This window comes from Pan troglodytes, chromosome 3, assembly GCF_028858775.2.
Source record: "Pan troglodytes isolate AG18354 chromosome 3, NHGRI_mPanTro3-v2.0_pri, whole genome shotgun sequence".
In the NCBI taxonomy this organism is placed as follows: Eukaryota; Metazoa; Chordata; class Mammalia; order Primates; family Hominidae; genus Pan; species Pan troglodytes.
The window spans coordinates 16,479,195-16,506,028 of NC_072401.2; the positions used below are offsets into that span (position 1 = coordinate 16,479,195).

The window sequence follows — 26,834 nt, forward strand, 5'->3', positions numbered from 1 at the left end:
TGGGAAGCCCCAGAAGTCTTGGTCCTGCACATCAATGTCCTTTCACTTACTTCCTACCAAATTATGGGAAATTTAATTTTATTTCTTCCAGATTTTACCCTAGAAAATGGCTATCCTCAAACTTGACCCCCCTTAACATTCATAAAAGATAAACTACTTACAGAGAACTCGATCCACTGCAGATAATGTTCAAAATATCCTATTATTGTTCTCCCATACTTCTTAGTTTCCTGGAAAGAAACAAAAGATGAGTAGAAGCATTAAAATGATGACAGCATACTTAAACATTATAAATATTTAATCTGTAACATTCAAGTGCCCACTTATGGACATGCTTACTTTAAAAAAGAAGGCTCACCTCAATAATAACAGAGGAAGTATTGTTTGTGATGAAGTTCTGAGCAAAATCCAGAGAAGCTAGAATCCTAGTTACTCTCTCCTGAAAGACACAGCCACAGTTATCAGGGTATCAAGTCATAGAAAGTTTTAATTTGCATATAGACAATTTGCATATTGATTCAAGTACTGTAACTCAGCTCTGCAACACCATGACCTGGACCTGCCAGTTAAGAGGAAGACAGAACCCACCCAGCCCCCTGAGGGCAGGGAAGGAGATGAGCTGAAAGTGAGCATTTACTCTAGCCCAGACGCTGGGCTAGTCCTTGATAGGAATGGCCTTGCTGGACTTGCTGGAAACTCACAACGAGGCAGGAAGGAAGGTACTGTTTGTTAGGTTCCCTTCACAAATGAGGCAGCTCAGCCTCTTCAAGGTCACCATGCTGGGGAAACATACGACAATGCTGGGATTTGCACCGAACTTTTTTTTTTTTCACTGCAAAACCCATAGTCTTTGCACCACAACACAAGCAAAGACGAGTCCTCTGCCAACCCACATGGCAGCTTAGTGCAAATTGGAAATGGGGCCTTTTCTGCCCAGGGACCTTAGGGCACAGAGCCTGGCAACTCAGTCAATGGCCAGTTTCTGCCCTCGACTAACCCCCTTGGCTGGGCCCCTCATGAAAGGCCTTGCACCACTGCACACCCTCGCCCTGTTCACAGAGGTAGCAAAGCACCTGCACATAGTCACTGGTGTGTTTCCAGGTTCCCCTGGCATGAGACACACACCTATGAAATGGCAACTGTGATCAGAGGCATAGCGAGGGTCCTGGAGCAGAGTAAATCTAAACATCTTCAAAGGAGCTGAGCCATGATGTTGGTCTCACTGAGAAAAGTGGAAGGAGGAACATTTAGTTTTATCCTGTGGGGCTGATACCCAAAACCTCTCATGTACAGACTATTCCGTTCAATGAAAAAATATCTTCTGAGTTGCCCATTGGTACTGTGGATACAAGATGAATACAACCCAGCCTTGCAGCTCTGTGTCTGCTGAGGGAATGCTTGCAGCCCACACATGGCCCCCGTGGTAGGTAGATTGCATTAGCTGTTGAGGATTATTGATATGCTCCTTGGATGGCTTCCCAGAGCGTGGAGTATACTTCCCCAGCCAGACGACGATGGGTGTGACCATGTGACTTGCTTTAGCCAATGGAACGCTGGTGATGGGGCAGGGTGCCCATTCTGAGCTTAAAGGACAACCTGTGCCTCCACTCATCCCCTGAACTCTTGTCCTCCACTATGAGGACATGAGGTGCCCCAGACAGGAGCTGCTCCTTCAGGCCGGGTCTCTCAATGGAAAGATGTGTAGAGAAGCCTGCTGTCAAACTAGCAGGGAAAATGAACATTTATACTTAGAAGGCACTGAGGTTTGGGATTGTGTGTTAGGCAGCATTATCTCTGTGAAAGGGACCAATGTACCTTCTAAGCTTGCATCCTACATATCAAAACATAGATTTCACCTATGTATCTAATAGCCTGCTAAGATGAGGTCTGCACTTAGAAAAGTACTTGTAGAAAGGAAATAGTAGGAAAGCCCAATTTGCTATTTAAAATAGGTAGATAACTGAGGCTTTTTTTTTTTTTAACTTAAAGTACCTACAAAAATCCACATTTCTAGCATTCTTTGTGTGGTATTTTATAACAAAACCCCATGACAGAAAACAAAGTAAACCCTTACCAACAATCCATTCCCTGTGCGTTGAAGTATCTTGACGCTTTGGTATAGAGTGCTCTGGCAAGAAACATAGATAATATTTCCAAAATTATTACATGAAGCAGCAAGATCACATACCTTGTGTCCTCCCTTCCCACAAGATAGCCATCAAATCTGTCTTTACACTGTAATGGTTTCATTCTAGAAAAAATAACCAACACAATTAACAATGTGTACTTTCTTTTTTTTTTTTTGAGACGGAGTCTCGCTCTGTCGCCCAGGCTGGAGTGCAGTGGCACGATCTCGGCTCACTGCAAGCTCCGCCTCCTGGGTTCACGCCATTCTCCTGCCTCAGCCTCCTGAGTAGCTGGGACTACAGGCGTCCTCCACCACACCCGGCTAATTTTTTGTATTTTTAGTAGAGACGGGGTTTCACCGTGTTAGCCAAGATGGTCTCGATCTCCTGACCTGGTGATCCACCCGCCTCGGCCTCCCAAAGTGCTGGGATTACAGGTGTGAGCCACCACACCTGGCCAACAACGTGTACTTTCTATGCCTCTGGTGTAAGAAAACCTGAAGAAAAAAATTGGATACATATCCTAAAGCTGTGAAGAATAGCAAATCACATGTGAGGCATCCAAGAAATCCCTTTGAATTAGGTTTGATAAAAGTGGAAGGCATTATTTAAAGCAGAGCCTGCCCCGCAAGAGTGGTTAACCTGAATGGTTTAGACAGGAGGTTGACAAACTTTATCTGTAAAAAACCAGAGTAAACACTTTAGGTTTTATCTGCCATAGTCCCAACTACTCAACTTTGTCCTTGTAATCAAAAGCAGCCACAGAGAGTTTGCAAATGAGTGGGTGTGGCCATATTCCAATAAAATTTTATTTACAAAAACTGCTGGTAGGCTGAATTTAGCCTGCAGGCTGTAGTTTGCAGGGTCCCTAGTTTGCCAACCCCTGGTTTAGATCATAGGTCTCAGGTAGGAAGCACTCTGCCTATTTGTGGACAGGTTGCCCTAGCTCTGAAAAGGCCAAAGGGTCCTGTGTACTTGGAAAGAAAGCATTTAAAAAAATGCAAAACCAGCTTAAAATGTTAACAAGTTTGTGTTAGGCATAAACCAGTTACAGAAAATTGTAAATAGCACTGGACACAAATTAAGAAAATTCAGGACTTGATAGCCATCAAATCTGTCTTTACACTGTAATGTAAAGACGCATTACATGTACAGTGTAATGACACATTACACTGTAATGTGACAGGACTTTGTGAATAATCTAATAAATTAGGAAATCGAGAGAGAAAAAAAGAGTATTGGAAACTAGTTCTGGGAAGTTTAGTGGTTGGGATGTTCGGATGTTTGGATGTTGGAGCTAAGTGGATTTACTTGCTTGTCCAAACCTGAGCAAGCTGATTCAGTAACCCAGTTTCCACACACTTCTCTCCTTGATGGCTACAAATACTGCCCACACACAAGCATAATATAATAATTCCTCCTCTTTACTGAGATCCTCTGAGGTCAGGTCCTTCATTTCCATGAACAGGTAAGAGCAAGGCAGTTATTGATCCCAACATTTTTAGATGAGGAAACTGAGAAGCTACAATAGTTTGGAGAGCCAGAAGCAGAATTTAAAACCAGGTCTGTCTAACTCCAAAGCCCACATTCTTTCTTTGTTAGAAACTGCCTTTATTGCATTAAGAAAAGAATCCAGAAGGTGGTGAGAAGCAAATGGAAAGGATGGAAGAGAGGAGAGACGAAGCAACGCCCATCGAGACAGCAGACAGGGCTAAGTGGATCTACACAGAGAAGCACTTAACCTCACCTTCACATATTTCTAGACAAAGCTCGGAGAAAAAGAATCAAGTGAGTCCACAGCATTGTAGCTAAATGCGGGGCATAGGAGGGCCTGCTCACAGCAATGGAAACTAGAGCAAGGTAGAAGAGACAGCCACAGATTTTATCTAACTGTTCACACTCAAATGAAAAACGGAAGGGAATAAGCAGCAGAGGGAGGTGCAATTATTTTGTCTAAAGGCCAGCTCAACCTCTGGGGCTGAGGCCAGTCAGCTGGGACCTATGAGAGATGAGCATGTGTCGTGAGGCTAAATGAAAGCCAACTAGCTGCAGTAGATTTTGCTCAGGTCACAATGAAACACAATACGTTGTTGACTGTTACCAGTGATTGTTCTATAGGAAGGACTCGTTGCTGGTGAATCGTTTTAATAGTTTGTGCATCTCTTTTCAGGGAGTTCCTCAAATTTCCTGGGGGCTACAAAAAGAATAAAAAACAAAGATCAATACCATCTTTCCAGACTCAAAGCACTCTCGCTATCCTCAGGGGCCCTGTGTAGCCAGGAGGGCTGCCATGACATAAGCATGCAATGATGGCTGTGAGTGGGCATGGGGGCTGGTATGAGGGACAGTGCCAAGACACCCTCCTTCAAAGCACAGAACCATGGACTCTCAGCAATAACCCACACCCAAGAGCCCTTCCTGAGTGCCAGAGACTGTGTTCTCTCCACCTCACCATGATACAGCCACTCTCAGTTTCCCATTTTACAGGTGAGAAAACCAAGGACCCATAGAGAAATTTTTATTTAACCCACACTCAATGAGTGTTTAATTTATTAATGAATAACAATCCTATAAGGTAGATACCATTACCCCATTTTACAGATGAGGAAACTAAGGCAGAAGGGAGAAATAACTTGCCTAAGCTCCTATCCCGAGTCAAGACTTAGACCCAGGTCTTCTTCAAGAGCCCAGGTTCCTCGTGGCATGCTGCTTCTTGGACGGGGCCAGTTAAGGCCAAGTAGTCACCAACCAGCAGAGGAGTTGAAAGGGGAAGCTTATGGGGCTGAGGTGGTACCTCTGCCTTCCCTCATCACTTACTATTGGTAATTCAAAGCAACACATGAAATCTTCCTCCCACAGCCCCAGGTACTATTCCCTACACAGCAGGAAAACAACCTGTGTGCATGGGCGGGTGTGTTTAGAAGTGGAGGGGTTAACAGAGGTGGAAACAGATCCAGAGCTAAAGTAGTGAGGGTGCCCGCACTCAGAGCAGAGGGTGGAAGGCTGCAATCATCTTGAGATAGAAGGCAGGTGGGACTCCGGACCAGATTGAAGACTGGCGGAAACCAGAAAGAGGAGCCCAAAGCACCTCTCCCTGTCCATCACCATAAGGCATGCCCGCCAGTGCCATGACAGCTAACCATTGCCATGGCAACACTGGGAAGTTACCACTCATTTTCTAGCTATTTCTGAACAACCTGCCACTTAATTAGCATTCCATTGAAAGTGGTTATAAATAAGACTACAAAACTGTCCCTAGGCTGCTATTTTCTGCACACCGCCTATGGGGTAGCCCCCCTCCAGAAGAGCAGTCTCTGAGCTGTAAGCCTGCCACTGCCTCAATAAAGCAGGTTTCACCTGCCTTGCATCAACCCGACACCATCCTGGCAACATTCAAGGCTCAGAGGGGTTTGAGCCACATGGCAATGGCTGTGGACAGAAACATAATGACACACACAAGAGAGGTGTTTATGAACGAGGGATTACTCACAGTGTGAGGAACCTCTCCAGCAGCTTCCCTAAGAATGGTACTGACATTTGACATCTACAACTACTACAGTATTTAACCGGACAATTTGAACTCACCAAACTGTTTGCTTTTGCTTCTAGATCATACGCAAATGATAAAAGATTCACTCCTGCAGGGGATTTACCAGTCTACAATAGAAGTGAAAAAAAATTGTCTTATGGATATGGGATCTTTAAGCCTTAACACAACATCTAGTAGGCAACAGATTAAACATGGATTCATAACCATAAAGTAATCATGTGAGGTCAGAAACTCTTAAACAGGTGGCAACATTTGCATTCTTATTTATACATATAAAGCCATATTTTTATTCAATCATATTATTCAACTATGAAAAGGAATGAAGTGCTGATAATGTTATAACATGGATGAACAGCAAAAACATGCTCAGTGAAAGAAGCCAGACACAAAAGATTATGTGTTACATAATCTTTTTTTTTTTTTTTTACTACCCAGACTAGGTAAATCCATCTAAAGAGACCACAGATGGGCCGGGCACGGAGGCTCACGCCTGTAATTCCAGCACTTTGGGAGGCCAAGGTGGGCAGATCACAGGGTCAAGGGATCGAGACTATCCTGGCAAACATGGTGAAACCCCATCTCTACTAAAAATACAAAAAAAGTTAGCTGGGCGTGGTGGCAGGCACCTGTAGTCCCAGCTACTCGGGAGGCTAAGGCAGGAGAATCACTTGAACCCAGGAGGTGGAGGTTGCAGTGAGCCGAGATTGCGCCACTGCACTCCAGCCTGGTGACAGAGCGAGACTCCGTCTCAAAAAAAAAAAAAAAGACCACAGATGGGTGGTTAGGTGGTTGCCAAGGGTTTGGGGAGGAGGAAATGGGGGCAACTGCTTTGGGGTTTGCTTTAGGGTGATGAAAATGTCTTGGAACTACAGGAACTACAGAAGTAGTTGTGCAGCACTGTGAATGTACTCAATGCCACCGAATTGCTCACTTTAAAATAGTCTTACATTATGTGAATCTCATCTTAATAAAAAATCAAAAGCAAAACAGAAATACACATCTGACACTTTAATTTCTCCTAAAGGATCAAGCATGAACACATGCGCCATACCTGAGCCAAGTAGCTGTCATAATTCATTCTGTCTATTCCACAAGCAGCAAAATCCTGAAGGTTTTTTCTTCCTGCTGCACCCAACAGAAAGATATTAAGATTTACCTTCAGACTTTCCAATTCACTGCTTATGCTTCCAGTATGCTGCGAAAAAAGGAAGTTACAAATCAGTCCCTTATTCTCCAAGAATGTCACAAACCAAATGCTTTAAAAGAGCAATAAAAGCTGGATGTGGTGGCTCATGCCTGCAATCCTAGCACTTTGGGAGGCTGAGGTGGGCGGATCGCTTGAGCTCGGGAGTTCAAAACCAGCCAGGGCAACATAAAGAGACCTTGTCTCTATTTAAAAAAAAATTTTAAACATAAATTTAAAAAATAAATAAAAAATAAAGAGCAATCAAACCACAAAAGACAAAAAAAAATGTGCAAGCACTTGACTGGCATCTCTTCCTGGTACTTCCCACCCTGTTCATTTCCCGTCTCTTTCTCTATGGGTCCCATGGCTTCTAAGCCTCCAGCTTTGACAAACAGAGAAGCTGAAAGGGACAGGGTAGGCTGGCATTCCAGGGAAGGGACCAGTACACACAACAGCTGGGAGTAGGAAGAAATGGGAGATATCATTTGGGGAACAGTGTTTAGTTACTTGGGCAAAGATTATGGAAACATGGTCGTTGATTCAGGGTTGTACTGATAGTCAGCAGTTTCCAGCAGCATGGAGTGCCTGCACGTCCCAGGCAACCTCTCCAACTGCCATCCACCATAGCACACAGAGAAGTGACCCACAGCATGACGGGCATCTATTTAGGGTTTGGTTACAAAATTATGTCTGTTTAATGTATATGTATGGACTACTTAGGGAAGATAATAAACATTTCATATACAGCTTTCAAATACAGCTTTTCACGTTTGAAAACCATCAAGCCATCATGGCCTCATGGTAACTCTAGCAGCAGTGCGCAAGCTGTGGGGGCTTGGGAATAGCCTCTTCCCTTGGGATCCCTTTGTTTCTGCTCTCATTCTGGAAACCCAAAAGAGAGATGACAGTCTAGATTCTTTCTGGCAGAAAGTCAGAAGAGGCCTCCAGGTACGGGGAGTGGGGTTGGTCTAGGTTAACGGCACCCTAGGCCTGGGCAGCTGAAACTCTTGCTCTTTCTTCAGGCCAGTGTGCTCTGGAATGGTCTTTCCTCCAAATCTTAAGACTCAAGACTGGGGTGTGGGCTCTGGCAAAAGAAAAGAGGAGGTTCTGTCGGCTTCCATCCTTTGCTTTAGTTCACACTGGAGTCCTGGGGCCACCTTACGACTCATAAGGAAGGAGGACAGTATGGACCATGCTCCTCCACACTGAGTGCCCAATTTCAGGGACTGGCAGAAAGGGAGGCTGGTCTTGGAATGAGAGCCTTCCTGAGGAACAAATAGGGATTGTTCCCACAAAAACGTCTATACTCAGCAAAATGACATCTTTCCCTGTGAAGTGTCCATAGTGAGACCCCTCTAGAGGCTCTTGCATAATCCACTAGGAAAACTCAAACCACAAGAAAGACAACTGGTCGGGCAGTGAGAAAACGTTTTGGAACCAAATAGAGGTGAAGGTTACACAGCCATGTAAATATACCAAACATCACTTTTAAATAGTTAATTTTATCTTACGCAAATTTCATCTCAATTTCCAGAAAAGAAAGAAAGACACCTAGATTTGGTGAAGGAATGTGTTATGTCGATTCCATGACGAGTTCTAATTACCTCATTAATGTTGAGACGTTCACTGATATTGAAGCTGTTCTGCAGGTGAAGAGTGCCGTAAGTGCCTCTATTTTTTTTGCAGTCACTGTGGGAATGAACAGAGAAATTAGGACCTAGAAAAGCTGTTGCAGCTACCTCTGTCCACCACTGAAGATGAGGAGAAAGGCTCACTGTTTCTCCTTGTTTAATCTGTGAACACAGAAGTGGGGCTGCGTGTCCCCAGTGGCCACACAAATCCCCCAGCACCCACCACTTCTGACTTCTTGCCTTGCTTTACTAACAGTCCTGTTCTTGGAAGAGATGCAATAGGATTGATGAATGTATCTTTCCATCTGTCTCCTACATGCTCTAGTTCTGCTGTGGACCACAAGTTTACAGATTGGGAAGAAATAAATTCTCATTAAAAAGAAAAACAATACTTGCTAGAAAGAGATGCACTGCAGAGTAGATTATGAACTTCATTAAATGATTCTATGAAGCTCCTGCCAAGAACATTTCTCCTCTGTATTTCCAGGGCCGAGCGGCACTGACTAAATATACGCTTAGACGTATATCCTCATGGTGAGGACAGAGATAGGGAGGAGACGCAGACATCTCGATGGTCAGCACGGTTTGGCTGTAACCTAAGTCAGCCCCCTGGGTGAAATGGCCTCGCCTCACCATGCCTCAATCATATCTCTAAAATAGGAAAATTTGACTTTTTCAGACTTGACTGAGCTAAGAAGGGTAGGCCTCATTGGATGTGTATTCCTGCCACAAAAATAGCAGCATCCAGGAATGTGGCATCTCTTCCTTGCCACAGCAGCCAGGGCCCTCTAGGCCTGAGGGATGCCTGGAAGAAGCAACTTTCCCACATCCCTAGGAGGTGTGATCCTTCCCTCCAGAGAACAAGCGGGTTGGTGTTGTTGGAACTTAGAGCCTGATGCATGAACAACCAGAGGTAAAACTGGAGGGCTCTGCAGGAGCCAGAATCACAAGGAGCTAGCATGCCAGGCTGAGACACTTGGCTTTGTCCTCTCAGCCTAGGGGTGGTGAACGGGTTTAACTGTACAGAGAAAAGCCAATGGATTGCTAATGTATGCCTAGAGCACGCTGTCCAGAAGGAGCCTGAGGCTCCCTGGGCTAAGCAGAAGACCTCAGTTGACTATCAATGTCTACCCTGAGTATGGGGGATGGGCACTGGACACTTGTTAGCTGCCTCTGCCAGAAGCAATGGAGAAACTTAGGTAGGAAGTGACACATGTGGTTGGGTCACATCACATCATGCTTGGAGGTTTGGAGGATGGAATGGGAACAAGGAGACCAGTTGGAAGGAGAGAGAGAGAGAAAAAGAAGAAGAAGACGAAGAAGACGAAGAAGAAGAAGGAGGAGGAGGAGGAAAAGAAGAAGAAAAAGAAGAAAAAGGAGGAGGAGAAGAAGAAGAGGAGGAGGAAAAGGAAGAAGAAGAAGATTTAAGAAAGATTTAGAAGACAAGGCCTATGAGTAACATTATAAGTTCATTCTGAGTGTTGTCTCAGGGCTCCAGAAGCTCAGTTTTCACTGCCATGGGCTGAATAATGGAAACAAGGACTTTTCTCTGTCCTTTAACTTTGTATTTGGCCCCAAAGTGGTAGTGGGATTTTTAAAAGCTCCCGAAGAGTAGCCTACTGCCCCTACCTCCCTGCCTTTGTCTGTGTCCCTCGGCCTAGGTAGCTTTTTCCTTCTTGGCCCAGCCAATCCCCACTAACCTACTAAGATCAGCTTCGGTGCCATTTCCCTCAGGTAGTCCTTCCTAATCCCTCCATTCCCACACTGCTTAAGACACCCTCCTTGGGGCTTCTAGAGTAGCCTCAATACATTTCTGTCACCTGTAAGTATCACTGTATTCTAGAACACTTCTTTACAGATCTAACTCCCTGCTAGGTTTTCCTTGACAGTAGGACCAGAGTCTAATTCAATTTTGTATAATATCTCAGGTATACCGTTACCACAGGTGCTCACATAATAATAAAAGCAGTTGTTAGTATGGTACTTAGCTCGCTTTACACCAGGTGCTCATAAAATAATAAAAGTAGTTAGTATGGTACCTAGCTCACAGAGTGGTGTGGATATTAAAGAAGTTTACACATCCGAGGTGTTTCCATCAGTCTTGGCATACAGAAAGCACCATGCAGGTGCTAGCTCTTAGCATTTTGTTAAATTACCACTATTACCACTTAGCATAATATTTATTAGGTAATAGAAATAAACAGTAATGGCCGGGCTTGGGGCTCACGCCTGTAATCCCAACACTTTGGGAGGCCGAGGTGGGTGGATCACCTGAGGTCAACAGTTCGAGACCAGCCTGACCAACATGGTCAAACCCCATCTCTACTAAAAATACAAAAATTAGCCAGGCGTGGTGACAGACACCTGTAATCCCAGCTACTCAGGAGGCTGAGGCAGGAGAATCGCTTGAACCCAGAAGGCAGAGGTTGCAGTGAGCTGAGATGGTGCCATTACACTCCAGCCCGGGTGATAGAGTGAGACTCCATCTCAGAAAATAAATAAATACATAAATAAATAAATACTTAGTAATGACACAGCTATATTTGTTTTAAAATAACTTCTGTGGTTTGGCTACAGGAACTAATGACCATTGATTAAATGTGTGCATATTTCAAAATATTTTTAAAAAGTACAAAAAGAACCTTGCAATACCTAAAAGTATAACAAATTCACAAAATGCTTAAGAAGTCTCTTGAATATCAAATGATGGCGAATACTACTAAGCTATATAATAACGCTAGGCGTAGGGTTAATACTTGTTTAAAATTGCATAAAGGAACTCTGAGAGAGTAATAAGAACACTAAGAATGGTGGTTCACGTGTAGGGCATGGAAGGGCTTCTGTGTCTATGACTTATGAAGTGTTCTGCTCTCAATGTGAGTCACTATCGCCCTGTTATTTTTAGTTTCATTCACTAGGAACACACCATGTTAACACACACATCCTCCGGCCCTTCGGTCTCACAGTGGGAGAAATAAGTGTCACCAGTGTTTAAAAAGCATCCTGTGAACTGATTTCAAATACTCTTAAAGTGACTCCCTTCCCTGTGGCTCATAGCAGAGAGCTGCCCATGGGTTCACACCTAAGATCAGACACCTAAGACTACCAGCCATCAGACTAGGAGCCCATTTCACCACTGAGCAAAAGCAGACACTACACAGTGAGCTAAGAGAAATGCATTTCATACATATATATATATATATATATATATGTTTCATTGAAATGCATTTCATATATATATATATAAAAAATATATATATATAAAAAAATATATATATATATATATGTTTCATTGAAATGCATTTCTCTTAGCTCACTGTGTAGTGTCTGCTTTTGCCCAGTGGTGAAATGGGCTCCTAATCTGATGGCTGGTAGTATACATCACCTGAGGTCAGGAGTTGTTATATATATATATACATAGTTTTTTTGTTTTCTTTTTTCCTGAGAGAAAGTCTCACTCTGTTGCCCGGCTGGAGTGCAGTGGCACGATCTTGGCTCACTGCAACCTGCGCCTCCCTGGTTCAAGCAATTCTCTTGTCTCAGCCTCCTGAGTAGCTGAGTCTACAGGCACATGCCACCATGACCGGCTCATTTTTGTATTTCATTTTTAGTAGCAATGGGATTTCACCATATTGGTCAGTCTGGTCTCGAACTCCTGACCTCAGGTGATCCACCTGCCTCAGCCTCCCAAAGTGCTGGGATTACAGGCATGAGCCACTATGGCCAGCCTAGATGAACAATATTAAGAAGAGGTATAGTTTATCAAGTCCAAATGATGTGTCAGGCACCTTTCGAATCTCATGTATCTTACTTAACCCTAAAACAACCCCAGGGTCAGATTCCTATGACCATGACCCCCGTGGAACACAGAAGATGTGGAATTGCCCAGGGCACAGAGCCTCCAGGAGGGGGCCGGGGTCAGAGCCCAGGAGTCCTGACAACAGACAGCTCTCCAACTGCATTGCCTTCCTCCTATCAGTGATCCAAATCACTGAATCACCTGTTCACTATTCTTGTTGGATGGCTTTTACTTAGAGCAATGTGGTTCTTGAACAAGATCTCTCATAGGGTCCCGTTAGTGCATCGTAGGGTCACCTTAACTAGTGAGTTGCAGAGATTATTGGAGAGCGAGACCTTGAAACATCACCATTCCAAGGTCTCAAAGGCTTTCAGTAGAAGGAACATATTTTTGATCTAATTTCTACTGTGTCTTTAAAATACTACAGGACAGCTTATCTCTGAAACAGGAAAGTCATATAATTAAGATTTAAAAACACTTCAAATGCAAAATTCTCATTCCAGAAAAAGAACATCTTAAATAGCAAAATGTATAATGCAAATATTGATACCTGTAAACTTGTTCAAAAGTGAGCTTCATTTTTGATTTATTAAATAGCTTCCCAGAGAGATAGTATTCCCAGTCTTCATTTAGTAAGTAGGGTGTATCCAAAACCTAGAACACATTAGGAAGTATTTTCGAAAAATCAGTTTTACACTAACATACATACTAATATAATAAAATTAATATTCTGTTGAATATATTTTGGAAATTTTTCATAACATAATTTTTCTGGTTGATTTCCAACTTATAACTAGAAAATAATAGTATAATTGGAATAAATCAATTTATTATATTTATTGATGGGTAGCATCAATCAAAATTATTAAAATTACTTTTTTTGAGAACTTTTTTTTTTTTGAGACAGAGTCTTGCTCTGTTAGGCTGGAGCGCAGTGGCGCGATCTCGGCTCACTGCAACCTCCCCCTTCCAGGTTAAAATGATTCTCCCGTCTCAGCCTCCCGAGTAGTTAGGACTACAGCGCCACCACTGCCTGGCTAGTTTTGTAGTTTTAGTAGAAAAGGCATTTCTAGTAGAAACGGCATTTCACCATGTTGGCCAGGATGATCTTGAATTCCTGACCTCAGGTGATCCACCCACCTCAGCATCCCAAAGTGCTGGGATTACAGGAGTGAGCCACCATGCCGAGAACTCTTTAATCTTTATCTTAATCTTTAATCTTTATCTTAATAAAACAAACATATTATAAATAGAAGCAGAGTAGACCATTTGATCAGAATAGCTAATATACAGCCATTAAGTGGTGGACCCAGTGCTGCGCTATTTCTCTCTGTACAAAATGTATTAAAATTCACACACTTGGCCGGGCGCGGTGGCTCACGCCTGTAATCCCAGCACTTTGGGAGGCCAAGGTGGGCAGATCACAAGGTCAGGAGATCGAGACCATCCTGGCTAACATGGTGAAACCCTGTCTCTACTGAAAATACAAAAATTTAGCCACGCGTGGTGGCGGGCACCTGTAGTTCCAGCTACTCGGGAGGCTGAGGCAGGAGAATGGCATGAAACTGGGAGGCGGAGCTGGCAGTGAGCCTAGATAGCACCACTGCACTCCAGCCTAGGTGACAGAGTGAGACTACGTCTTAAAAAAAAAAAAAAATTCACACACTCTCTGCCTCTGCATCATACATATTTAAGATGGGCAAATCAATGCATGACTGTATGCACTTGAGAAGTAGAAATGGTTTTGAAATATCCCGTACTTAAGAAAAATTATCTTTGAATGATTTGACACTCTACAGGAGATAATGATGCCTGGCTTGATGTCTTTCTTTTATCAAAAGGCCAAAAGGAGATCATTTGACCTGCTGGTGATCTCAACTTAATCTCCCTCGACCAGTGAAATAACTAAAATACTGTGACAACAGTATTCTCCTGATTTCATAACAGATCTTAGGCGGAAAAATGTATATACAAAGAAAGAGTGAAATAGAAATATATTTTAAAAATCAGAATCTGGAGGAAAAAAAACACAGAAAAGCCAGACACTTACAACAAAATTTCCTCATTAATGAAGAAAGCAAAACTGCCAACTGGTCCCCCGGAGTCGATGGGAGTTGGACTGAGAGGGAGAAAGCGAAGCTTGAATTCATTTCCTGGTGGCACTACTAGACGTGTGCCAGGTCAGCCCTCTGCCCCGAGTCATCCGCTTATCAGTCTCTTTCCCTTCAAATATAGGGCTCATCTGTGTGGACACCTCTGTCACCTGGGAATCTCCCAGGGTGTGTGGGAGGAACCTGGGAACTGATCTTCTGATGTTCCCAGCCACATTTGGAAACTACTGCTGAGGAAAATTCTTTTCTCCACAAATACTGCAATCCACATTGAGCGGCAGGACTTTAACTCCTGGCTCTGATTTCGCTTATGATCAGAAAATAAGGACACTCCCATATTTTTTTTTCTCTTACAAATAGAAAGGATCTACTGAATTTATTGAATATTTGAAAATTTATTGAATTTAATAATTTCAAGAAATTTACTGAATTTAAACCAAACTGTTTATAAGTTTGCACTGCTCTTAAAGTAACGCACAATATATGAAGAAATCCAAGTTTCTGTTCAAGTCCTTTCATAATGGGTAGAAAATCATATTTACCTGGAATAATTCCTTGCTCGTGTAAGGTTCACAGATCAGTTTTTCCACATTTGCACCAAAGACAAAGGTAAGAACCACAATGATCATCAATATCCAGCAAAACAGGAAACTTAATCCAACTCCACTGGAAAAAAATATAAAGTTAGTAATTCAACAAAGAATGATTCAATATTACCTATTGATACTTACTAAATCTACCTATACTCTATAAAATAGCCCTGGGGTCTTCAGTGTTATTCAGGTGAAACAGATCATCCACCTAGGAGTGACACAGGGCTTGGGGACCTGGAGAGGGGCAGCTCCAGGACAGGCAAGGGTACACTGGATGGGAGCCTGGGGACCTGGGGAGGGGCAGCTCCAGAGCAGGCGGGGGATCACTGGATAGGGGCCTGGGGACCTGGGGAGGGGCAGCTCCAGAGCAGGCGGGGGATCACTGGATAGGGGCCTGGGGACCTGGGGAGGGGCAGCTCCAGAGCAGGCGGGGGATCACTGGATAGGGGCCTGGGGACCTGGGGAGGGACAGCTCCAGGGCAGGTGGGGATGTACTGTATAGGGGCCTGGGGACCCACGAGGGGTAGCCAATAAGGGGCTGAAAGCACACGAGGAGCACAACCCGACTTCTCTCTGAACGCAAGCACTCTTGGCACACTGTAAAGGATAGACTGGACAGGTGCCAACGTGGATGGGACATCATTGCAGAGGCTGTTATCATGGCCCATGAGGGTGGCCTAAGGGGGCAGGATTGGTGGAGAGTTGGTGGATGGTGGAGATGTAATATAGGAGACACAGGAGGCATAACATAGGAGGCAGCAGGACTCGGAAAGCGCTGAACACGAGAGGTAGAGGCAAGGAAGGGCTCCAAGGGCAGTGCCAGGGAGCGCTGATGCTCTGGAAGGAAAGAGAAGATGGCCTGGATGTTGGTCTTGTTGCCAGAGACACTGAATGGAAAGACTGTGTAGGAGTCAGTATGTTTGGAGCTCAGATATCTGGGTTTCGGATGTATGTTAGGGAGCCAGCAGCTTAGCCATGGTCATTTATCCCCAGGGCTGGCTTGGAGAGAGAAACAGCCTAGGGCTGGGTCTGGAAGACTTCAACATTTACAAAGATGGGTGGTGGAAGGAGGGGCCAGCAAACCAGACCAAGATGAGGAGGCAGAGAAGTAGGAAGGCAACTATGTGGGTGTGATGCCACCTAGGGGACAAAAGGAGTGTTTGCAGGAGGAAGGAATGGTCGGCTGTCACCAACCAATGTGCTGTCTGCATTGCACAGAGAGGTCACTGCCAACCTGAAACAAGTGCAGTCATGGGGGAGGAAACCACATCGGAGTGGACCGGAGAGTCAGCAGGAGAGGAGGGCACAGGCAGCAAGCGCAGATCACTCCTCTGAGAGCCTGTGTGGGGGAAGGAGAGCTATAGGGAAGAGGCAGTGTGGGTAAAGAGTTTCTGCTTTTATTTCTGAAGAAGGGAGAGAACAGAGCCTGGTTAAGTGTTGAGTGAAAGTCAAGGAGACAGGAAGAGAATAAAGACATGGAAAAGAAAGGGGATGATCCATTTTATCAGGATCAGGGAAAGGAATGGGATTGAGAATATAGCTGGCGGGATCAACCTGAGCAGGCAGGAATCCCTCTGCTTCTGGCACTGCAGAGAAGGGATGGATGTGTTTGAGAGCAAGTGTGTTTGGAAGTTTGATGATGGGAAGTTGCATGATGGCTTCTATTTTCTCTGAGAAGAAGGAGGTAAAGCCATCTGATGAGAGAGGGGTGAAGTAGAGGAAGATGGATGTATCAGAGTGAAAAGACTGTTGCAGGAAAGTGTGGGGGGTGTCGAAAAAGAAAAAGAGAAAGAGAAGGAAGAAAACAAAAGAAAGAAAAGAAAAGATTTGTCAGACTATGGCAAGTCCATTTGAGACAGGAGATCCTAAGTTTGTAGGGATACCCAATGTACCCGGTGCGTAGCTTTTCTCTAGCAGTGCTTAGCTGTCTAGATGTAGACACAGAGAGAGAACAAACTCTTAAATCGATCTAGGTGCAGTTGCCAAATCAAATACCATCACTGGTGCACACTAGGAAGGAGCCTCAGAAGGGTGTGGGCTGATGCTCGCAATCACCACAGCATCCCCTCCTAAGGGCACGATTCTCCCCTTTGCCTGCAGATGCCAAAGCCATAATTACAATATTTGTGTATCTTCACTAAAATACATAGCAAGTAATGTTCATTGGAAAGGCCTAGGTCAGCCTGACTTTCTCTGACCTACAAGGCTTCTGAGTCTGGGAGAGCACAAAGAAGAAGTGAGTGAGGGCCACGCCAGGATCCCTGTCTGAGCATGTGTGTCTGTGTGTTGGAGTTAAACAACTCATATAAACCAAGACAGCTGTCTAAAAAGAGCACCATGACTCTTACTCTAAATCGCATACAGTCACTATCTCCAGCCTTTATTTTCTAAATATGCACATTCCTAGATCAGGGGTAGGGGAACCACTGCCCAAGGTCTGTTTTTCTAAGGTTAGTGAGATAATGGCTAATGTGTACTGAAAATATTGAAAAGGAGGAAGAGGAGGGGGAGAATAAGAGTAAGATGAAAGAGCAAAAGAAGGTGAAAAAGAACAAGAATATGCGACAAAGACTGTGTATGGCCAGCAGAACCTAAAATATTTATTACTTGGCCCTTCTTGGGAAAAGCTTGCTGATAACCCCTGATTTGCACAGTTAGGATAATACATGCATCATTTTCTGACCCCCTTTCAAATGCATTATCTTAGAAACTTTTGTCAACAAATCAGGACTGTCACCTAGTTATCATTTCAGGGGCCATGTGATCTTCCACGCATGGATGTGTCATAACTCACTTGGCCACTCTTCTACAGCTGGACATGTAGGCTGTTTCCAGTGCTTCACTATCATAACTAATACTGCAAAACACCTCCCTCTTCATGATGATTTCTTCACAGTTTGGCCTACTTCCTTCACCTAGATTCCCCAAAATGGAAATTATTGGGCAAAGAGCATCATGGTCTTTTTTTTTTTACAGCCCTTGCTATATAGCCTGACAAACTGCTTTCCATAACCTCAGAAACTGCCACCAGCCATAGGAATGTGCCCAGTTCGTGATACCTGTGGCTGCTCTTGGCATTGTTGTCGATATCTAAAATGGGAAGTTTTATGATGGGCTTCAAATCACGAGATGCTTGTGCCTCTGTTAGATCTCCTTATCTCCGGAGAGGCCTCCTACGCCCCCCTGCAACCGATAATACATTCACCACTGCATCCTATTCAGCTGCTAAAATGCTCCTGGGGCCAGGGGTAGCGGCTCACACCTGTAATCCCAACACATTGGGAGGCTGAGGTCGGAGGATCTCTTGAGACCAGGAATTCAAGACCAATCTGGGCAACAAAGCGAGACTGTCTCCACGAAAATAAAATTAAAATAAAATGCTTCTGGGACCATCTGAAGATAAAAGATCAGAGCAGAGCCAGGGCTCTCTGACTTTCCTCCTTCCAGATCTTTCACTGGTATCCTTTTGGGAGGTAAGAATTCCTGCTTGGTTTTGAAAGAGACCATGCTCTTGATTGGATGGTGTCACCATTTTTAAAGAGCAGGTGGTGTTTTGGTTGCAACAAAACTACACATACTCTTTCTGGTTTCTACAAGCAAGTAAACAGTTTTAAAAAAAGAAACTGCATTCTTCTAATTAGTCTGATTAGACTGATGACGCTTGTATCATCTCCTCCTTTTGCGATTATCCAGTTGTTTACCAGATACCTCAAGAAGCAGAGAATTCTGCCAAGCACAGCAAAGCGTGCCATGCTGACTGGTTGCATTCAACAATAAAGAAATCATAGCCACCCTAAGTCTGCAGACTCCTTGAAACAAATCGAACAACATCTGACAGTTACCAGCCTTCTTCCTGCTGCTGAGATGAATCCTATGGCCTCCATGCCACAGGTCTCCATGTCTATAGAATTAGTATATCTAAACTAAGGTAGCTTTTAGCCTCCATCAATTTGTTGATGATTTCTCTGTTTTATTTTTTCTTTCTTTGAAGCTTGATATCACATTTTTGGTTGTATCCCTTTAAAAAGTGTGAATAAAATTTCAATGAGGGGTGCACCATTTTTCAGAGCAATTTACCCTACCTTTCAAGTAGTTAAAAAAGATGGAAATATATGTATATACACACACCCCACCAAAACACAAACAAACAACCAAGTTAAATTGTTGTTAAATTTGTAACATTAAACTTAAAATCAATTAAACATTAAAAGTAATGGCAAAAACTGCAATTACTTTTACAGCAACCTAATAATCTTCTGTTTAATGTATTTTTGTGTACCTGTGTACATTTGAACAAGAAGGGAAGACAAATTCATTTTTCCTTGCGGATGTGATTTCTCCTTTTTTTCTTCTCTGTCCAGAGGTACTTGCAGCTAATCTTTCTTTCTTTCTTCCTTCCTTCCTTCCTTTCTCTTTCTTTTTTTCTTTCTTTCTTTATTTCTCGCTCTCTCTTTTTTTTTTTTTTTTGACAGAGTCTCACTCTGTCGTCCAGGTTGGAGTGCAGTTGGCACGATCTCGGCTCACTGTAACCTTTGCCTCCTGGGTTCAGGTGATTCTCGTGCCTCAGCCTCCCAAGTAGCTGGGATTACAGGTGTGCACCATCATGCCCGGCTAATTTTTGTATTTTTAGTAGACGTGGGGTTTCACCATGTTGGTCAGGCTGGTCTCGAACTCCTGGCCTCAAGTGATCTGCCTGTCTCGGCCTCCCAAAGTGTTGGGATTACAGGCGTGAGCCATCGTGCCCAGACAAATATAATTTCTTAAGCTTTGGCCTGTGAGCATCTAAGCTTCTGTTTGTGTGGAGTTCTTTATCCAGCCCTGGTAGACCTCAGGTCATTAGCTCTAAGGTGATTTTAAGACTCTAGTTTGTAAAGGCCTATACCATACTGGAGCCTAATTATTGTAGGGGAAGGATTTAGAATCATAGCTTGTAAGAAGCCTGATTTATTGTTCCAGTGACCCAAAGTTTTTTGTTTGTTTGGGGTGTGTGTGTGTGTGTGTGTGTGTGTGTGTGTGAAAATTTGGTTTGAAGACCCAAAGTTTTAAAAAACAAATTAATCAAATTAATGTACAGCACCTGCTCTCCAGCCCACTCACTCACAGCCCCGTGCTAGTGACTTAAGTGGATAAATGAGAGAACACGACTCAGGTTTTGGTTCTTCACTCCCCAAAGGAATTGTTTCAAACCTTAACCACTGACCTAGAGCCCCATCTCACTCCCTACTGCTGATTCTTCATGATCTTATCAAAAAGAGAATATTGACTTAGAACCCACACAGCTCTCTCTCTGCAGAGCATTCAAAGCCATTACACCACATCCTAGCTTACATTTCTGGCTCTGGCCCCAGTTGCACCTGGCTCATGCCTGCTATGCTTTGTCGTACCCATAGAGTCAAAGGTTTTTCAAAGACACTAACTTGGAGGTGAATGTCTTTAAAGCAGGGACAGTCACTCCAGTCTTCTGCCACAGGCGTACCTTTCCCTGCTGCCTCACACCTGTTCTCACGCCTAATCTAGGCTACTTGTCTAAATCCTAAGAGTTCTGCCTTGGCAGCCTTAGTTCTAAATCAAGTTTCTAGAGTTTCAAGCTAGCAATACTGCTGACCAATACTGCTGTCCCACAAGAGATTGGCTCAGCCTGTGGTGAGTGAATAAATGAATGAATGAATGACAAAAAGAAGGAACAATAGAAATCAAGAAAGCAAGTCTAGCTGCTTTTAAAAGGAGCCTGCCATATATAAATAGTGTGCGTAAGCTGGTCTATCAAAATGCAAGTAATTTAGTGTTGTTTGTTTGTTTTTAACGTTTAGGCTTGACAGAAGTACCCAAATCAAGGAAGGTCCCATCACACCAGGATCTCTCCTCCTCGCGACCTGGGAGCTGGAACCCCGCGTATGTGGCCCAGAGGGCACCGGGTTCATGTAACACCAGAGTCAGCACCCAGTCTCTCTCCTGCATTCCCACTCCCACATGACAGAGAGGAGCAGACACTCACACCATGAGGAAGACGCCTCCGGTGTTGGAGACACAGCCTCGGGTGGTTGGGGTGGCATGCCTGTCATAGCCACACACGCCACACAGTAAGCCCAGGTAGTAAAAAATCACGATGAGGGTCAGCAGAGAGCAGATGACCAGGCCACCCAGCCACCTGGAGAGGCAAGCACAGTGTTAGTATACATGACACAGGTGACGCCACCCTAACACAAAAGCTGCTGGACTAAGGCTGGAGCCGATGAGTTATTCTTGGCTTCTAAAATCAGAGTCTTCTATCAATTCCTCAGAGGACAATAATGTTGAGTGAAAAGATCCCTTCACACCCTTTGTCTTCCAATTCAACCAGCGGAGAAACTTTTATTTTGATTCTAGGTTTGCATTGTTCCTGGTGGTCATGGGATCATTGCTTCCTTCCTTTGCCTTGATTCCCACGGGCGTCACACAGGGTTCATAAGCACGGCACACTGAGCTTCTCCAAGGCTACTGATGAAAACACCCTTAAGATTTTTATGTTCTTTTAAGGCCTCTGATGTTCTAAGTGCCTATTATAATAATGAAGGCATATGGCTAGATCATGGTTAGACTACAGATAAAGAAATACTGGATTCTTTTCCCTGGCCTTTTTCTAAAATATTTTGTGGTTGCAGAAATATTTGGGGCCACTGTGTTCTTTACTGAACCAGATTACATGGCAGATGCATGGGGTATTTAGAATTTTATGAGCATCCTAAATCAAATGCCTGCAGAATACAAATCTCAATTTCATAATGGTCCTGCGAGACATTTTAGGATAATGGATCCTCAATTAGGCCTTACTGGCATTCCCGGAAGGGAGAACAACCTTTCCCGGCAGCAAGAGGCATTCAAGGGTAGTAATGCTTCCCAACATTCAAGACACTAAAAAACAAAGAATTTACTTCTGCTTGGTGCCTCTTGACAAAAGTCACCACTGAAGCTTTTCATTCAATTAAGAGCAATCTCAGTAATTATAGTAATAGCCACAGGCAGCCATTCTGGGGAGGTTTGTTCCAGACAGTGAGGGCACAAAATTAAATAAGCCATGGAGGCTGGCCTCAGAAAACTTTTAGAGTTAAAGGAGCATCTGCTTAGTTAATTTTCTTTTTAAGATAAGCTCATGGTGTCAGGGCAGGGGGAAAAGGAAGGGAGATGGATGGCAGTCAGGTAGACAGGTAATGGTACTATTCTTTCTCATTTGTGAAGCTCTGATCTCTAATGAGATTATAAGTTCACTGAGAAAGGGTCTGACTTCTGTTTGTTCTGAGACTTGCTGGGGTGGCCTAGCCCCACAAGGGAATCATGGCAGGTGCTCCCTGGAGCTCGTTGTTTGTGGGGCAATGACAAAAAGCAGAGCCAGATGGAGCTTCAAAACCTACCTCTGCCGTATGCTAGCTGGCCTTAAGGAAGTCACTTCACTTCCCTGAGTCCGTCTCCTTGTCTAGAAAACAGGGTTGTAAATGGACCACAGGCCAGGGGATTTTTGTGAGGATTAAAAGAAATGTGCAGAAAGTGCTTGGTGGGCACACTGAAACTGTCCCATAAATGGTAGTAACTGCTATAATTTTAATTACGTATCCTGTGGTCTTGTATAAGAAATAATCCACATGAGAATGAGTCTCCGGACTCCCCATGGGCTTGGGAGATATAAAGGGTTGCTGAGCTCTTCAGAGAGAGAAGTGCATCTTACATAATAGATGATCCTCTAAATTTCTTGAGCCTCCAAGTCCTTCCCTCCCCAGGGCTCTGACTGGGATGTCCACCACCCTCACCCCGGGCCAAACCCCACCACTCGCATTTTCTGATGGGACAACCAGTGGCCGCCACAGCCACTCACCTAAGCTCTGGGAGCAATTCACTGGTTTCAAGGCACAGCTAAGAAAAGGATGCTCTTTCAGTAAGAACCAACCTCTGCATATTTATTTTATACACCAATGTTTATATTGGTTTATAAAATAGAAAAGAATATTTCCCAGATGTCCTTCTTAATTACTTTTAAGCTTTAAAATCTTATTACATGCCTGGTTTGATAATTATAGCTAGTATTCCAGAAACCACTAATGACATCAAAGTTGCAAATTATCAAGTATTTGGCTCACAAAGGTCCAGTCTTCAACTTAAAAATAAACGTGGACTGCTTTACAAATTTGCATATCATCTGTACACAGGAGTCATGCGAACCTTCTATGCATTGTTCCAATTTTAGTATATGTGCTGCCTGGTCTAAGCGAGCACTTCAAATTCTAATGAACATAAACTGGGGTTAACATATATCAGGTCATGGCCTCCTTGTACAATTTGCTCTCATAAGATTATCCTGGTGCTAATGTCAGATTTTTATCTCGTTCTCTACAAAGTTCACTCTCGTAGTTCACCAGCTCCAAGGAGACACTCACCAGTATGAATCATACTCTTCCAATGTAGGTAAATTTCTGTGGATGTAACTTTCAGTGTTATTAACATAAACAGAGAATTCTGAGAGTATATCCTGAATAGGAAGACGCTGAGTTACATTGTCGATATCTGAACCAATGGAATTCAAGACCCTTTTGATACCTGAAAACAAAGATACCTTTTGTTATGCATTTGCAAACATGGAGGAAATAGAAACTTTGTTTTGGAACCAAACAGAAAAGCCTGAACCACCTTTAGTTTTTCTCATGTTATGTATGTGTTTAAAATATGGTAAGATTCTTCAACAAGCATGAATATAGCCAAGACCATCGAAAAGCAATTACTTAACAAAACAGCAAGCTGTGAGCACTGACTTTAATGAGATGGTACTGAAGTCAAGCCAGTTTCCTTCTTCCACTTACTTTACTTAAAGTAGATCAAGTGATTAAAATGCATGGTGTGCAGACTATGTGCCAGGCACTTTTATAAATAGTAACTCATTTATTTCACTGAGGTAGATATTCTCATTCCCCATTTTACTAACAGCGACCCGGAGGCTCACAGAGATTCAATTAATTGCCAATGGGTCTTTTAAAGAAAGCTCTGGTAACGGGATTGAAATTCGGGTGTATCTGACTCTAAAGTCCCCCTTACATGCTTTTGGGAAAATAAATAATAATAATAATTTCTCCCTCTAAGAAATGGTATTCAGGGCCAGGCACAGTGGCTCACACCTGTAATCCCAGCACTTTGGGAGTCTGAGGTGGGAGGATCACCTGAGGTCAGAAGTTCGAGACCAGCCTGACCAACATGGCAAAACCCCATCTCTACTAAAAATACAAAAATTACCCAGCTGTGGTGGCGCATGCCTGTAACTCGGGAGGCTGAGGCAGAAGAATCACTTGAACCTGGGAGGCAGAGGTTTCAGTGAGCCAAGATTGCGCCATTCATTGTACTCCAGCCTGGATGACACAGCAAGACTCGCTCTCAAAAAAAAAAAAAAAAAAGTCTTCAGGAACAGAGTAATTCTCAAGGCCCATTTAAAAAACAAACAAACAAACAGAAAAACACAAGTGACTCTGGGTGATATTTTTGTTAAAATTTTACCTGACTGATACAAATTGAGACATCTTAGGAAGTACATCTGTGTCTTTTCTATGCAAAAACCAATAGTAGTCTCAGTGGCCAGTTTCTTTTGCTCAGTCGTAATTTCTCAGACAGGAGTTAAGTTCAAAGAAAACCAGTTTTCTGGAGAGTGTCCAGCACAACAGGTCCTAAAATCACCTCACCTTGGGTGCAGGATTTCACCTGAACCAATGCTCACATGAGTTCTGAAGGTGGCTGTATCCAAGTGATTCTTGACACGGACATACTAAGAACACACTAATCAGTTAAAAGTCCACTGATCCTGCAAGAGAGGTAAATCTCTTTGCAGCAGCAGAGAGACAAGATTAGCAGTTCTCAAAATATTATCCTGAGGCTCCCGGTGAACTTCAGGTAGAGAATAGAATGGTAGCCTGGTCCAAAACGTAATCACATAAAAATGGCATGAAACTTTTTGTTTTCTTTTTGAGACAGGATCTCTCTGTATTGCCCAGGCTGGAGTGCAGTGGCACGATCATGGCTCACTGCAGCCTCAGCCTCCTGGGCTCAAGGATCCTCCCACCTCAGCCTCTCCCAAGTAGCTGGGACTACAGGTGTGTACCACCATGTTCAGCTAATTTTTTATGATTTTACTTTTTGTAGAGATGGGAAGATGGAATCTCACCATGTTGCTCCTGGGCTCAAGATATCCTCCTGCCTCAGCCTCCCAAAGTGCTGGGATTATAGCAGTGAGCCACCACACCCGGCCCTGGAAACTTTTTTAAAGTTTGTTTTTCACATAGCTATGACATCTAGAAATCAAAGACACAGAAGCGAGCAACAGAGTGTCAGGTGTTTGGGTGTGACTCGTTAAGAAAGGACTGTTACTCCTTGGGGGCTCATTGCCTTCTCCAAATGGCTCGTGTGTGAAAACACCTGAGGATCCTTGGCCAAAAATGACTCAGTGGGTCTCTTGGTTACTTCTGAGATTTTGAGAGATGGGGAATGCAGCCTTCCCATGTTCTAGGAGCAGCTCCTAGGGCCCCTGCCTGCTTCTCAGCCTGGCTTGCCCTCACGCACGACATGGCTCCGCGACTTTGCTGCTCTGATGACTCTCTATGTGGCTGGTGTCCTCTCTTGGCATATACCCTCTTCAAACCTCTCTCGATGTCCCCTTTTCCAGGCAGCCTCCCACTAGCCTCTCCTCACCTTGTTTCCCTGACACAAACCTGGTCATGGTGCCAGAGTGTGACAACAAGTTTGTGTACACATGGCTGGCTAAAGGACAAGCAGGACTCATGGCTTATGCATCTCACAGCCCAGTGCCTGGCAGAGCCTGGCACAGAGTTGGCACTAAATAATTTGTTCAGGTTGGGATGAGACAACCTAAACAAGAGAGCAAAGGACATGAAACTGAACACCAGCTATCCAGGCTGACAGAGCGGCACTGGCCCGGCTCTAGGAAGACACTGGCTTGTGCTCAGGCAATGGCACCATGCACCATGGGCCGCACTCAATGCACGCAGCACAATTTGCTGTGTCAGACTTACAAGGAAGGGCTGCATGTACGGGCAGGAGAGGTCCAGAGAGGGGAAACCAAAAAATTAAACACAGAGATTAGTGAGCAGGTGGCTGTCAGACGTACAGCATGCATCAGCCTTCAGAGGTTAGCACATCAAAGTCTGAACCCTGTCCTTAATATCTTAATATTTTCAAGTAGAATCTTATATTATGCAAAAGGAAACCCACAAAACATCTAAAGTTTTATGTAGCAAGATAAAACACTTTTCTACTCAAACTCTTCATGGGTCACAAAAACACTATTAGGGAAAAATAATCAAGTATCTCTAACATAATATTTTAAAACCACTTACTCAACAGTTAAAAGCAGCACTAAAATTATTTTTAAAAGAAATAGAAGATAGCTTTACATAGCTTCAGAGATTTCTTTTCTTTTCTGTTCTTTTTTGTTTGTTTGTTTTTGTTTTTTTTGAGAGAGAGAGTCGCCCAGGCTGGAGTGCAGTGGCGCGATCTCGGCTCACTGCAACCTCCTCCTCCTGGGTTCAAGTGACTCTCCTGCCTCAGCCTCCCGAGTAGCTGGGGTTACAGGGGTGCACAACCACGCCTGGCTAATTTTTGTATTTTTAGTAGAGATGGGGTTTCACCATGTTGGCCAGGCTGATCTCGAACTCCTGACCTCAGGTGACCTACCCGCCTTGGCCTCCCAAAGTGCTGGGATTGCAGGCGTGAGCCACTGCGCCCAGCCCAGAGATTTCTTCTCCAAGCAAATAATCCAGGTTTGTCTCTAACCTTGCACAAAGAACTGCTTCCACTGCATTCTCTCCCTCTGTA

The 26,834-nt window shown here is 43.8% G+C and overlaps 1 protein-coding gene and 1 non-coding gene across 24 annotated transcripts in view; both read right to left on the bottom strand.

Annotated features, from left to right (window-relative positions):
- The window catches only part of PROM1 (prominin 1), a 115,023-nt gene that overhangs the window by 14,516 nt on the left and 73,673 nt on the right, over nucleotides 1-26,834 (bottom strand). For all 23 annotated transcript variants that reach the window (XM_003310250.7, XM_009447398.5, XM_063809407.1 and 20 more), the window contains 11 exons: nucleotides 23,402-23,561; nucleotides 20,992-21,144; nucleotides 14,946-15,069; nucleotides 12,843-12,946; nucleotides 8,467-8,551; nucleotides 6,728-6,871; nucleotides 5,712-5,783; nucleotides 4,228-4,320; nucleotides 2,075-2,128; nucleotides 359-439; nucleotides 162-230 (listed from right to left, as the gene is read on the bottom strand). In XM_003310250.7, the coding sequence (XP_003310298.2) occupies nucleotides 162-230; nucleotides 359-439; nucleotides 2,075-2,128; nucleotides 4,228-4,320; nucleotides 5,712-5,783; nucleotides 6,728-6,871; nucleotides 8,467-8,551; nucleotides 12,843-12,946; nucleotides 14,946-15,069; nucleotides 20,992-21,144; nucleotides 23,402-23,561 (1,139 nt within the window). The remainder of the gene's footprint in view (nucleotides 1-161; nucleotides 231-358; nucleotides 440-2,074; nucleotides 2,129-4,227; nucleotides 4,321-5,711; nucleotides 5,784-6,727; nucleotides 6,872-8,466; nucleotides 8,552-12,842; nucleotides 12,947-14,945; nucleotides 15,070-20,991; nucleotides 21,145-23,401; nucleotides 23,562-26,834) is intronic.
- Nucleotides 23,129-23,240, bottom strand: LOC112209069 (U6 spliceosomal RNA). Its single transcript, XR_002943749.1, has one exon. It is a non-coding gene; the product is annotated as a U6 spliceosomal RNA (small nuclear RNA).